Source organism: Monosiga brevicollis, genomic scaffold (assembly GCF_000002865.3).
Source record: "Monosiga brevicollis MX1 MONBRscaffold_25 genomic scaffold, whole genome shotgun sequence".
Classification (NCBI taxonomy): domain Eukaryota; class Choanoflagellata; order Craspedida; family Salpingoecidae; genus Monosiga; species Monosiga brevicollis.
The window spans coordinates 486,256-499,967 of record NW_001865062.1 but is presented as its reverse complement, the minus strand read 5'-3'; the positions used below and the strand labels follow the sequence as shown (position 1 = coordinate 499,967).

The window sequence follows — 13,712 nt, the reverse complement described above, 5'->3', positions numbered from 1 at the left end:
GAACAGACACACGATATCAGCAATTCATGTGAGTGAAAAAAGGGTCATAAGCTTAAAGGGAAAGGGAAAAGTGTATGTCATGTTTTTATTGTAAGCATTTCGTAGATCAACAGGATGTTGCAATCACTGCAGTCATCGCTGCAAGCCGACATCGAATGGCAGCAATCTCTCCCGCCAGCTACGCTCACGCTCACATCACACGCTCACACACACACACACACACACACACACACACACACACACACACACACACACACACACACACACACACACACACACACACACACACACACACACACACACACACACACACACACACACACACACACACACACACACACACACACACACACACACACACACACACACATACACTGTGGTTCGTGCTTGCTGTTCAGCTCTCTGATCAGGCTGAGGTTCCTCACGTTGTAGCACACTGCATCAGACGCCTCTCTGTGGATCCCAGCCAGAGGCATCACACTTGGCAGTTGCCGGCGTCGATGGCTTTTTTTTTCTGTTGCTTCCTCTCCCTGCTCCACGCGCGCACACAGAGAGAGGGCGTCGAGTGACCAAAGTTTGAGACTTGACCTCTTTAGTCGATCCGAGAATGTTTCGTGTTCCGGCTCATCAGCACCAATGGGTGCTTGGTGTCGGTGGCGTGCAGCCTGTGCCACCACCTCAGACAGCCACCGCGGCACTGATCGCCTCGCATGTGGAACACGCCCTGCGTTTTGATCTCCTGGTCGCTGCCGTCCGCAGCCTTTTGGTTCAGCAAGGGGCTGCCTTTGACCACATCGTCATCAGCCTCTCTACCGCCCTCGACACGTTCCAAGTTCACCGCTTGCTCACTCAGGCAACCACTGCAACCGCAGTCGGCACCGCCACCATCCCGTTGGCCGTGGCCCCACCCTCCTCGGTTGGGCCAGCTCACCTGCTGCTTCAAGCCCTGCTGCAGGCAGTGCAGTCTGATTTACCGCCCGGCCTTGTCTTGTGCGGATTGCCCCAGCCCCAGCCCCGTCGCCAGTTTCAGCATGTCTGCCTCGCTCTCGAAGGTTTCCTCAAACTGCGCCAAGAGTCGCTGGGCCACATGCCTACCCATGACGCTGTGATCCTCTTTGATGATGACGACCTCGCCCACCCACAACTTCTACAAGTCTACCAAGATTTCTACATCCGCCAAGGCACAGGCTGCATCTTTGCGACCACAGCCCTCACCCGCTCCGACTTGGACGCTCGCATCTCAGCCACACAGCCATCTTCACCACTCAAGCAGACACGGCAGCCCTGCCCATCTACCAGCCCCCTTGTCGCCCTCCTGCCCTCGGAGGCCATCGACCTTGTCATTTGTCAGCGCCTCACCTCCAATGCCATGGAAGACCGTGAAGTGCAACGAAATACCCGCCTCGACTTTTTGGCTCTCGCTGCCGCCTGCAGTGCCGCAGAAGAGCCCGAACTTCAGGACTACTCGGGCTCCCTCCTTGCCGCCGCAACACTAAATCAGTTCCTCGAGGGACACTCACATGTCGGTGCCATTGATCTCGACGGCCGCTTCGTCGACGGCTTCTTTCGCATCGCCATGCAACGTGTCGTCACCTGTGACATTCAATTGGTCTGGCAGCGTCGTTGGCGCCTCCCCTCTGAACTTGCCGCCTGGCAGCAAGGGGTAACCAAAGGACCACAAACGTTTGCCAGCGTGCTGGATCACTATGCACAGCTTGCCGCCCTCTCCTATGATTCCGAAGACGAGGACGAACCTGATCTCAACTTCTCCTTTGCCAGCAATAGCCTCACTGCAGCGGATAGCCTTCCCCTCTCGGACATTGCCCTTGCTACTTCCCACCTCTCCGGACTCGCCATCAACCAACCTTTTCAGTGAACATGGGCAAAAAAAGCCACACGCCTCGTGAATGAGGCGGCAACGCATGAAATGACCAACAAGCACGACAAAACCCATCCTTATTTCGTTCTAGAGATCTGTGACAGACCTAACCTACCTAATTGAATGAATCAATCATCATCTCATCTTTGGGCAGAAAACACACGTTGCTGGGATTGTGTGAAGGCGGGAGACCTTCACCTGCCTTGGATATCTGTTCGCCATCGGTGTGGCTTCCAACAACTAAACTTACCAACACCAGGAAAAAAAACAAAGAACAAACAAAAAACTAACCAACAGACAGTCAATACAGGTTCAGATCCCTTGTCCTGATCTCAAATGTGGAAGACTTGTTCACATCATGGCAGGTTTGGCAAGGTTCCTTAAATTTGTTCGAGATTCGGCTCACATCCCTCCATCAACTGGCCGGGGCGAGTGCGAGTTTGGCAACGCGGCACGCACAATTCTCCGGTTCATCGCAACCAACACACAACCTCTCACTCAAACTGTAGCTTTCATGAATGCTTCTTGGCACGCTTGGCCTGGACAATGCCGTCCACGGACTTGCCACCAAAAGACTTTTGTTTAAATCGCTCGACTTGACGGCGGCGGGTTGCCCGCTTGGCCAGGTTTCGTTTTACCTTGCGCGCCGCAGCCTATGACCAATCGTTAATGCGACGCGGGATCAGAAAACGAGACGCCAAGAGCACTTGATTGAAGACAAGGTCAACAAGCGGCCAAGCACACGAACATACCGCCTGTGGATTGACAATCTGCATTTGGTTCTCGCGGTTTTTGCGCTTCTGCCTCTTGGCGGCCACCTTGGAAATGAACAAACGCATCACAATTCAAGTCACAAACAGCTGTAAGCTCTTGGCAATATGCCAGTCTCCAAACCAATCCTTATCACTCACCGTTTGGCGCGCCTCATCCAGCATGGTGGTCATGTCATAACCGCAAACGTGTTGACAGAGGTCGATCAATTGGCGCACCATCTGGCGCACTTCCTCCGGTGACCCGTCATCATCCATCGTTCTGAGCACAGACCGTAAGACAAGGGACAGGGACCGGGGTTTGAGATGCGCGTACAGCAGCAGAAAAATGCATGTTTATTGGGAGTTCACTCGCTGCTTGGTTGATTTGTTATATGAATAAACGGAAGGAGTGCGACGACTCAAAAACGACGCACCGGAAAAGCAGCTCAGCTGCATGATGCACGGCACCTTGACACAACGCCGGCCATTGCCCGCGCAACCCTGTCAAAAGGGCTCCTAGAAACTTGACAACAGTAGGACGCACACGCTCCGATTCGTGGTGTTGAACCGCCTCTGCAGTAGCATCCAAGGCGCGATCATCCGCGGTCAGTCAATGCCATGGGTGCAGCTGCAGCCCAGCAGTTGCGGTCATGTACGAAAGTCACCACGCACCAGTGCGTCCAAGGTCCAAAATACGGCGCACGATGTGAGCCACAGCCGGCGCCGTCGTGTCATCTTCCTTCTCTGCGTCCTCCTCATCGGATTCTGATGGGTGGCGCTCAAATGCAGGCAATCCATCCTAAACGCCAGCGAGTCCAAACCATCAGAAATTCAGCACCACCGAGAGATACGGAGCCACACAAGACTCGTGGCTTGGTAAACACGGTGAGCAACCCAGACCAACCGCAAAACTCGAGTTGTCTGTGCCCTCGAGTAGCACTTTGAGCAAGAACAACACATTTTTGACAACTTGCTCCCCCAATACGGCATCGAGAAAGCGGGACTTGAGTTGCATCACACAACTCTATAGTCACACATCATCATGGCAACAGCAGAAGAGGTAAACGTGAGTGGCACGGTGTATGTTCTCGGCGTGTGCAGAAGTTTGCAACTTACGTAGGTGAGGTCATACACTTCCATCATCGTGGTGAGACCCAATGCAGATACCGCTTTCTTGTTGTTAGTGCTGGAAGCATCCCCAAGCACTGACGCCGCGACCGCGCCTGACGACACCAGAGCACAATACAAGAAACACATCGTAGATGGCACGCACAATGAGTGTCGAAGACGGCGGGCGACAGTGACTCAAAGCTCTGGTGCAAAGGGGCTCAAGTGATGCATGTACCTGGCGCAAGGTTGGCCAAGAGACCGCCAATGCATTGGGCGCTGGCAAGCCGCACCCAAGCATGACTGTAGCCCAAAAGACTTTTGAGGTGTCGGCCCAGCTCAGCGTTGGACAGAAGCGTCTGCTTGACACTTTCTAAAGAACCTGCTAGCTTGTGAAGGACTGTCAGGCTCAGATAGAGAAGCTGCCAAGTGTCCTGGCCCTGCATGTCATCTGTCTCCTCGTCAGTATCCTATTGAACAGCCATTTTGCATTATTAGATACGGATGGGCAATCCAGCAGTCAATCTGTCGCATAACGGTACCTCATCCACAGCATTGGCAAAGACGGCCATCGCATGCTCGATGACCCGGGGGGCAAAGGTGCGAAAGCGCGTGTCATAAACGTCAATAAGCAGCGATGTCACTTGCCAGCCAGCCACCTGAAGTGCGGGCTTCTAGAGTAGGGCAAGGGGCGGTCAGCTCTGCTTTAGGCCAAACTTTTGGCCAACCATCGCTCACAATTGACTGACCTCGCTCTGAAGCCACAAATTGGCCATCTCGCAGATCTTGTCTTGTTCGGCGTGAGGTAGCCGATCCAGCAAAGCGCGCAGCGCCAGCTGAGCCACCTGGCGCGTGTGCGCCACGTCTACACACGGGGACAATTTAAAAAACAAAAAAACAAAAAATGAAATGGAAAAACGAGCCATATTCAAAAACCAAGTTGCATGATGCCATCTGTCTAGCGACCACGCAGAAGGACCGCAAAATGACCAACCTGAAGAGGCAATTAGCTGCACCAGCGGCAGCAAGAAGGTTTCCTGATATTCGTGAACCATGTTATCAGGAAGGCGTCGGACGACTTCGTGCAGCGTAGTCACCACGCTCAAACGGCCCGTGTCAAACTCGTAATTGAGGTTGGAGGCGAGGAAGCGCAGATGGTGCACCAGGCGCTTCTTTGCCAGCGGATAGTTGAGCAAAAAGGCGACAAATGCTTGACAGGCCAAATTTCGCGAGGCGGTGGATTGCGATTGTACCAAGACGGAGCCAACGCGGTCCATCACCGTGTACACCTCTGGGTGCATCAGCTTACGCGTCACGATGGTGCGCAGCAAGCCAAAGGCCGTCGTCTGACGCTCGACCGTCTCCAGATCCTCGCGAATAAAGGACAAGAGCACCTCTAATTGGTTGTCCGAGAGCTTGGCCGAGTTGACATCGCGCAAAACAACACCCAGAGCTTTGGCACAGCTTTGGACCAGTTCGGTTGAAGCGTTACTCTCGCCCGTGCGATGCATGAGCTTGATCATGCGCGACGTCAGCTTGGGTACCACCTTGGTCATAGACGGCAATGCACCATGCAGAACAATGAAATGGCTCCAGATGCGACACGTCAAGCTGAGAATGCGCGTATGCATGGAAAACAGACAGTCCACGAGCAGAGGGGTGAATGGGTCGAGCATGCCCAGCTGCTCCTCATTGGTGGCGTCCAGCTGGTTGTGGCGGAAGGCGGCCAGAAGCATTTGAAGGCCAAGCGCTACCATCAAGTGGGCATTCGTGTTAAAGTACACCTGCGGGCCTTGAGGGCCGCTGGGCCTCGGTGGGACAATGAAGATGGACTCCGGGCGCAATTGCTTGTCCTTGACCTTGACCGCGCCTTGTTTGCTTAAAGGCAAGTAGCGGCGAACAAGGTAATGGGCCAGCTTAAGCGAGGTCTCAACCGTAAAGGCAGCGTTGTTTTCCAGCCCCCGACCCATGGTGCGCAGGAGCTCGCGTAGCTTGTTGACGATGCGGCTACTCTCGGTGACTGCCATGGCGTTCTCAATGGGCGCAAGGAGCATGATGGTCATACCAGGTGAGATGAACGTGGCCATGACCGCAGCTGTTTCGTAGCAGTTGGATTTTTTGGCCTCCTTGATTCGGTTCGGAATTTCATCCGAATCTTTCTCCTCGCCGGCCAAACCCAGGATGTCGTCCATCACCACTTCCATGACTGGATCCAAGCATGCATCGACGTCGCCGGGCGCAAAACTGGGCTGGAGTGCATGCAGCACCTGGTGAAGCGTGTAAGAGAGGACATGTCGTTGGTAGCCTCGAGTCAGACCATCTTTGAGCTCCTTGACAAGAGCTTGCAGATACGCAGGCCCCAGCATGACCGATACGTCTACAAAGACGCGACGAGCCTCGTCACGCAGGCTGTTGTGGCGATGGCGCAGCATCGCTACCAATTTCAATAGAACGTGGGGGAGCTGAGCCCTCAGCACTTGATCGGGCAAGTTGAGGAAAAGGCGCACCAGAGCACGCGCGACAGGACTGCGAACCAAGTCATGGCCCTCCTCGTCCTTGTAGGCCAGCAACCGGTTCAGCTTGGGAATGAACACGCGCAGCAGGCCCTGCAGGACAGGGTTGCGGCTAGTCAGGCCACCCGTGCGGGTACGATTCGAACGCATCTGGCGACTAGTGTAAATCTCATCATCATCGTCCTGATCTGCCTCATGCGCTTCCGCCGTCGCTTTGGTGGCACCCGTACCAGAAGCCGCAACGTTGCTTTTGGCAGGCGCTTCCACCTCTACCATGGCATCGCTGACATCAAAGTGAAAGGCATCAAGTACTGCAACAGCCACACGAAGCAGTGTCTTGATAAGGTCCGGCTTGCGCGAGGCTTGGTCAATGTAACTGCGGAGCAGCTGCGCATAAGCGGACCAAGGTAAGACACGAGCCATCGCGCCAATGGTGTCCGTGGCCGCCAATACCAAGTTGGACTCTTGAACCTTGGTGGCCTCGAACACGTAGTGCGCGCAGGCAGGCACAAAAAAGCCCGTGAGCATGTCTTGCAAAAAGGCATCAGCCTCGGTGTCCTCGGTGGCTACGTCGTCATCGGCGAGTGATGACTGGTGCTCCTGAAGGTAGGCCTGCAGAGTCGTGAGGGCCTTGATGCGACGAATGCGCTGAATGTGCACCATGTTGGCAAAAAAATCTTGTTCCTCGTCATGGTGACGCAGCGGCTGCAATACGGCAAAGCGCGGCGTGGTTGCAAACATGGAAGAGAGGCGGGCCAACAACTGCAGCGCTTGCTGGCGGGCAGCATCGGAATCGGCGCGCACACCACGCTTCAAGACGCGCAGACATGGCCCCTCGATGAGGACCGGGTAAAATTCGGGGTTGCGCTCAGCTGTGGCACTCAACAGCTCGAAGAGCGTGGCCGCAATGCTGCGCAGCGTAAAGTCATCACTGCAGAGCATGTGGGAAGTGCCTTGCACCAGTAACTGGAGGGCGGGAGCAGAGAGGGTGACGTCTTTGGTCTCGAGACGAGCTCGCAAGCGCTCGAAAGCACTAACGCGGGCTTCGTAGTCTGGAACTTCGCCCGCCGCTGTGCCATCGAGTGCCTGGAGCGCGAGCACATCGGCTGCGACCGGGGCAACGTCGACCATGTCTTCAAATTTGGCGCCGGCCACGATGCACTCAGCAGCCAGAGATCTGAGCTGAGCGCTGTCACTGCGCTCCAGGACCTGTGCCAGAGCAGCCAGGTGTCCATGGGCATGGCCAAAGAGGTCGAATGCGTGCAACGCAAAGCGCAAAATATGCACCTTGCTGGGCACGCGCAAAAGGCGGTCCGGCAGCAAGAGCTGAGACATGAGCAGCCGCGTCAAAGCCACGGCTTGGTCGGCATCAGTCGCAAAGGGGGCCAAGCGGGAGAGGATGGACAAGTCCAGCGGTGCAAATCGTTTGAGTCGCGTCTTCCCAACTGCGGTATTCGAAGCGGAAGGCACGCTTGCGTCTGTGTTTGCCTCTGCTGCATCCTCGTTGTCATCCTCGTCTTCCTCAACCCCGGCCAAGGCCGTATTGCTCGCGACCGCCGCGGTGGTAGGGTCCGTTGACGGTAGCGCCGAGTCACCCGTCTCGTCCATGGTGTCAGCAGGTGCCGAGTCCGCATACTTGTTGAAGATGTAGGCTGCCATGTGGGCTAACAAAGAGCTGACATGATCGGTCATGACGGCCCGCTTTGCAGCAAGTTCACGCATAAACTCTTCCTCCTCAACTTTGACGCCAGCGCGATATTGCTCCACAACGTCGGCTGCTTCGCCATCGCTGTCCGCATCGTTCGCATCAGACTTGGTAACACCGTTCTGTGCATCTGCAGTACGCCTTTCGAAGCGCTTGGCGCGCTTGAGATCGTCGTGTGTGGGCAAGAGGTTGTCAATGACGGTAAGGACAGCGGCAACAGCCGATGGTTTGGCGTGGGGGTGACTCAAGACAGCCCACATGGTCGGCAACACTGCCTGATTATAGGCGGTAAAGAGGTCCACAAGCGTGGGCAGCTCGCTCCAAAGCGTGAAAAGCTCCATCAACGGGCTTGGTCGCTGCAACTGCTCCGCCACAAAAGAATCGAGGTGTGGCGACACGAGGATGCGATCAATATCGCGATCGTAGTCCACAAGAAGCCGGCGCTGAAAAGTCTGGTAGATGAGAACGATACGGCGAAGACCTTCGCGGCGCACACTCTTTAGAACGGCCACATGACGCCGGGCAATCAAGTCGCGCTGGGCCAGGAGGGAATCGGTGGTTCTATGGATGAGGTAGCACACACACACGAAGATAAAGAAAAGGGCGAACAAAGACATACACATGAGCGCGCGAAGCAAGGAAAAACATGAATGTAAGAAGTGTGGGTGGGGAGGGGAGGAGAAAAATGCAGAGGGGTATCAGGTCGCTGGTTGGACTGGCGACTCAACTTCGTCGAGTGACAGACGCGCAGAGATACCGTCAAGAGAATGGGAGCAAACACTCACTGAAGAATGCCGAGGAGCATTTGCATGACATGCGGTAGGAAGGGCGCGAGGTGGGCTCCTAGCACTTGAACCAGATCCGTAACAAAAGCCATAAAGCCGAGCTGTCGCTTCAAAGGAGGGGCACGGGTGACGTCAACGGCACTGTTTTGCGTTGTTGCAGCCTCTGCGGAGAGTACGTTGTCAACGTTGTCTTCGATAGGTCGGGTCACGAGGCGCACAAAGTCAAGTAGCTCCTCCTGGGTCGAGCCTTGCAAGTAGCGCAGCACAAGGCGGCGTTGATCGCGTGGGTTGTACTGCTTGCTGCGGCCGCGGCGGGCAAACATTTTGGCGAGCAAGATACGATGCAGAGTGGCAATGCAGGCATCGCGGTGCTCAGCCTTGAGAACGCCGTCCTGGCTCTCAATGTTGAACTTTTGAAGGATCTCCCGCAGCTTGGCACGGTGTGAGCGAATGACCAGCGTCAACTGTTGGTGGTAAGGCTTGACGTTAACGCGGAAGGACTTGAAAATGTACAAGGCCGTGAGCGCATGCTCCTGCATATCCTCCTCTGGCCGCTGCAGAACCTGCAAGAAAGCATCTTGCAGCTCGGCGCTCATGGGGAGGGCGTCACCACGCTTGAGGACCGCAAACAACTGCAGGAATTGAGTAATGCTCGCAAGAACGACTTTCTTGCGCACCGACATGCAGCGGAACACGCATTGGCGCACGACTGCCTCGACAGGCTTGCCGTGCAGAGCCTCCTTACGCCTAGGCGGAGCATCGGCCGTTGGCTCTTCAGAAGCGTCTCCCTCCTGCTCAGCCTCGGCATCGCCGTCGGGTACTGTCGGAGAATTGGACGCAGCGTCCGTGGCTGTTTGCGCTGGTGGGGCCTTGCTAGACCGTGAGCGTAGGGCCATGGTGTCCAGGTCCTCCAGCAAATCATCCTCCTTCTCATCTGCCTGAGCTGTGTCGAGTTCGTCCTCATCTTCATCCGAAGCGGGCTGCACGGCTTGAATAATGCCTAGGCACGAGGAAACGCAAAAGCAAAAGAGAGCAAGTGGGAATATTGAACATTGAGTGGAAAGCCGAAGGTTGTTCGTGGTGAGCAAGCAAATGATGGCACGTGATGCGAGACGATATTTGATGGGTTTGCAAAGCGCAACATGGCCAACCTGCAAGCGCATCATTTTGGTCGCTGATATCCTGAAAGCGCTGCTCGCCGGCAAACACAGCGTCATACTCAGAGGTAAAAAGTTGGACAAAGTCACTGGCGAGAGGTTCGGCGTGCTGCTGCACCAGCTGCGGCGCCGAGGCCAAGGTCTCCAAGACAAGCTGCTGCAACTTGGTCAAGTCGACACGATCCTCCGTGTGAGCCAGCTGCTCAAGGGTCTGCAAGACAGTCATTGGCAGTTGGCGAAACGAGGCGGGAGAGCTCCCCGGAGTTGGCGCATCCTCCGGCACATGGCCCGTGCGCAAGTGCGCCAAGTTGTTGTGCAGGGCCGGGGCCAAGGCATGCAGCCACTGTCGGCCCAGAAGGGCTAGAGCAAGGCCTTCCAGCGCCACACTGTGCTCCAAGTGTGAAGCAAAAGCCTTGGTATTAACGCCGTTGGCCTGGCCATAAACATCGACACCGCGCTTGAGTAGGGATAGACTTTGTGTTGTGACGGTGCGCGTCAAAACAGCGACGGCTTGCTGCTGGTCACGGGCCACACGCCAGAAAAGCTCGGGCGCGAGTCCGGCCTGAACCTGCAGAGCAGCCTTGGCATCAGCCCAAAGCAGGCTGAAATTCACTCGATATTGGCCGAAAAGGTAGTGCAACACGGCAAGGTGGACGGGCTCAGGAAGCTCGCGCGCTTGCTCAGCCAGACGGCCCAAGACCACGCGGCGCTCACGATGACGCTTGACATCAGCTGGAATGCTTTCGACCTCGAGGCAACGCTCAAGAATCAAGCAAGGTTCTACAGCAGCATGGACCCGGCAGGTGGGCGGTGTGGTTTTGGGGTTGAAGTGAGCATACAATCGTAGGCCGCAGGGAGGGAGCAGGAAGCAGGGACAAAGTGGTGCAATCAACAAATCGCACGCACGCACGCATGCCAAGCCACATGCCAAACCACGTTGGCCAGGCAAAACCAGAACCAAAACCAACAGCAAAACAACAACTGAGCAGTAGGGGCAAGCCAACCTTTCGTCTCCTTGTTGGGCCACTGAGGCTGTTCAAAGTGACCAAAGATGCGGAGCAGCAGCAATCGTTGTTTGCCAAGCGAGTGTGACAAGAACTTTTGCGTTCGACCCAGCAGACGAAACAGGCGCTCGGTCGACAGCAATCCCGGGTGGGTGGCTTGGATGTCACCCAAGATGATCTCAGCAGCCTGGAGAAGGGCTTCAGACGCGCCATGTCGGCCCAACAGTTGAAGCAACCAGTCCACGAGAGCCTCGTCCGGAGCCTCACGCGCGCCACCACGCCACCACAGGAGAAGCGCTGCGGCAAGACAGGCGTAACCTTCAACTTGCATGGCCGGGCCATCCAAAAGATCTACGACGCCAGATCCACTGGCTTGACGAGAGGCTTGCGTCGACGGGGCACCTAAATGACGAGCCAAAATCTTGCAGACCGTATCCAGCTGGGCTCGGCGATTCTCAGAGAGCGGGGCTTTGGCATCGTCGTTATGATCATGGGCTTGTGCCAGGACGCGAAGGCAGATCCAAAGATCCCCAATTTGCGCATCGCGCTCGTGAATGAGGTCGGGCTGTTGTTGTAGGGCAGCAGCGGCACGAAGCAACAGTGTGAAGCAGGCTTCTTCGGCCTTGGGGGCAAGGCGAAGGTCAAGGGAAAGATCATGGCCCTCGCAAATGTGCCCCAAGAGGGTCAAAAAGGTGATGGGTTGTCGGGCGTTGGCTGCAATGAGGCCACCACAAAAGTCAGCCACGGGCTGCTTTACCAGAGCCAGCGCGGCGCGACTGTGCCAGAGACCCTCGACCCAGTCCAGAATAAACTCGGCTTCGAGCATGGGACGGTCGTGTTGCAACAGGACCGGTGCTGTCTGCTGCCACAGTTCGAGCTCGGCCATTTCACGGGGGTGGCAGAGCGTGAGGCCTTGAAGCAGGTGCAGCGCGGCACGAAGCTGGAGAGTGGAGGTGCGTGTTTCGAGCAGGTCCATGACCAGGCGCGCTAGTGCCGTGACTGTGACCACGGTTGAGCGAGCATTGGCATGTACACACGTGCGCAGCACGTCACACAGCCTGAATGGGGAATGCAAGAGATGGCACGGGATGGTGAGCCGTGTTGATACAGTTCTGGAACAAAAGGCGAGAGGTAGACGGCCGTTTCTGCGGATGCGGCCTTGGCCAGACTGAGGGGAGTGTGAATGAGCGGTACATACCGAAAGAGGTGAAAGGCCAATTGGCGTGAGGTGGGCTTGTTGGCCAATTGTTGGCGCAAGGTGGCCGCTCGGCCCAGCACCAATTGCGAAAGGTTGCGCCAGACATCAGCGGAGACGTGTTTGAGTATACCCTGGAAACAGGCACGCAAGGCGGTGACGACGTGGGCCTGCAGCGGCTCGTTGCCATGGGCGGAAGTCGTGTAGGTCCCCAGCAGCTGAAGGCAAGCGCCAAGCAGAGCGTGGGCAGAGGAGTGGAGCTGCTGCCGAACGCTCTTGACGGCCTAAAGCAGGATATGGATCGAGCAAATCTTGGGGAATGAGCACGGGGCTGACAGACAGATTAAGTAGCCAAGCACAATTAATTATTATGTGCGGGCGACCAGGCAGCGCAGCGCGACAATCTGCACTGTACGCACCTCAAAGAGTGTGAGACCAACACCCTCAGCCAGTTGAGCATCGTCTTGGAGGTACACATGCTGAAACACGACCTTGAGATGATCTGGGAAACGCTCAGGGCCGACCTTGCGGAGCAGAAAGGCATAGGACTCGGCAGCAAACTGGCGAAGAAAGGGACGACTGTCAGCGCCGAGCAGCCGATGGTAGTAGGTCTGGAAAAAGTAGTCGAGGTCCTTGACAATGTACGCTCGAAGAAACTTGAAGAGAAAGCTCAGGGTGGTAAAGGCGTGCTTGACCAAGTTGCTTTCCAAATCCTCGCGGGAGCTTGGGTTGAGGAGTTGGAGCATCGTCTCGAAGACGCGGTCAAAATGTTGATAAAACTCATCGCGTAGGTCACGGGCGAGTTGAACGGTCAAATCCAGCAGCGCGTCCAGGGCACGGCTTTTGGGCACGGTCAGGTGATGCAAGAGAGCATCGATAAGCTTGCCTTGGTGGTGCACGAGCAGCGGGAGGCTGCCGCTGAGGCCACGCACATCCCGGGTGAAGCTCTCAAAGTGGGAGGTGAGATTGAGTTCGCGCCATTTGTCCAGGGCTTCATCGAAAAAGGTGGTTGTATCCTGCGACAAGGACAGAGACAAGTTTACGGGCAGGGGCGGGGCAGGGTCAGATTCAAAGCTGGCAATGTGCGTCAAAGCCCCCCGGCAGCTGAAGGGGCCTCGGCAAAGCGAGCTGGACAAGCTGAGAGCGGAGGCTCACCTCTGTAACTTCCTCAAAGACCTGATGTAAGGGGCGGATGGCCTCGTTTTGAATGCGCTTGAGCTGGTCAGCGAAGGAGAGGAAGCGATGACGGTTCTTGCCCTCCTCATTGAGGACCTGGAACTTGGCCGCCATGTTCCTGATCCGGGCTCAGAGCTCTTGAATTCCTGCTCCTTTGCGCGTGTGCGCGCACCTCGGGGCGTCGATAGCGGGCGCACCACCACCGCCGGCCGGCAGCTTGATGATGCCTCCCCCCCCGAAACAAATGGTTTGCTAGCTAATCCAAGGTGCCAGGACGATGCAAACACGTCCAGAATAACGTGCGCGCGCCGCAATACCACACGGCACGACACGACGCGACACACGAGAGAGAGAGAGAGAGAGAGAGAGAGAGAGAGAGAGAGATAGAGAGAGAGAGAGAGAGAGAGAGAGAGAGAGAGAAAACTGTTTTCGAGTTTTT

General features: G+C 56.1%; 2 protein-coding genes across 2 annotated transcripts; one reads left to right on the top strand and one right to left on the bottom strand.

Annotated features, from left to right (window-relative positions):
- Window positions 1-607: 607 nt before the first annotated feature.
- On the top strand, window positions 608-1,876 carry MONBRDRAFT_11009 (uncharacterized protein; the record flags this gene model as incomplete). Its single annotated transcript, XM_001748793.1, has 1 exon — window positions 608-1,876. The coding sequence occupies one exon, from the start codon at window positions 608-610 to the stop codon at window positions 1,874-1,876; it is 1,269 nt and encodes a 422-aa protein (XP_001748845.1).
- Window positions 1,877-2,391: 515 nt separating this feature from the next.
- MONBRDRAFT_11008 (uncharacterized protein) lies at window positions 2,392-13,387 on the bottom strand (the record flags this gene model as incomplete). The annotated part of the gene is made up of 14 exons (XM_001748719.1): window positions 2,392-2,532; window positions 2,632-2,697; window positions 2,791-2,883; window positions 3,748-3,854; window positions 3,977-4,208; window positions 4,281-4,412; window positions 4,488-4,603; window positions 4,733-8,517; window positions 8,742-9,741; window positions 9,893-10,678; window positions 10,903-11,960; window positions 12,101-12,315; window positions 12,517-13,113; window positions 13,253-13,387. The coding sequence occupies 14 exons, from the start codon at window positions 13,385-13,387 to the stop codon at window positions 2,392-2,394; spliced, it is 8,463 nt and encodes a 2,820-aa protein (XP_001748771.1).
- Between the last annotated feature and the right edge of the window lie 325 nt (window positions 13,388-13,712).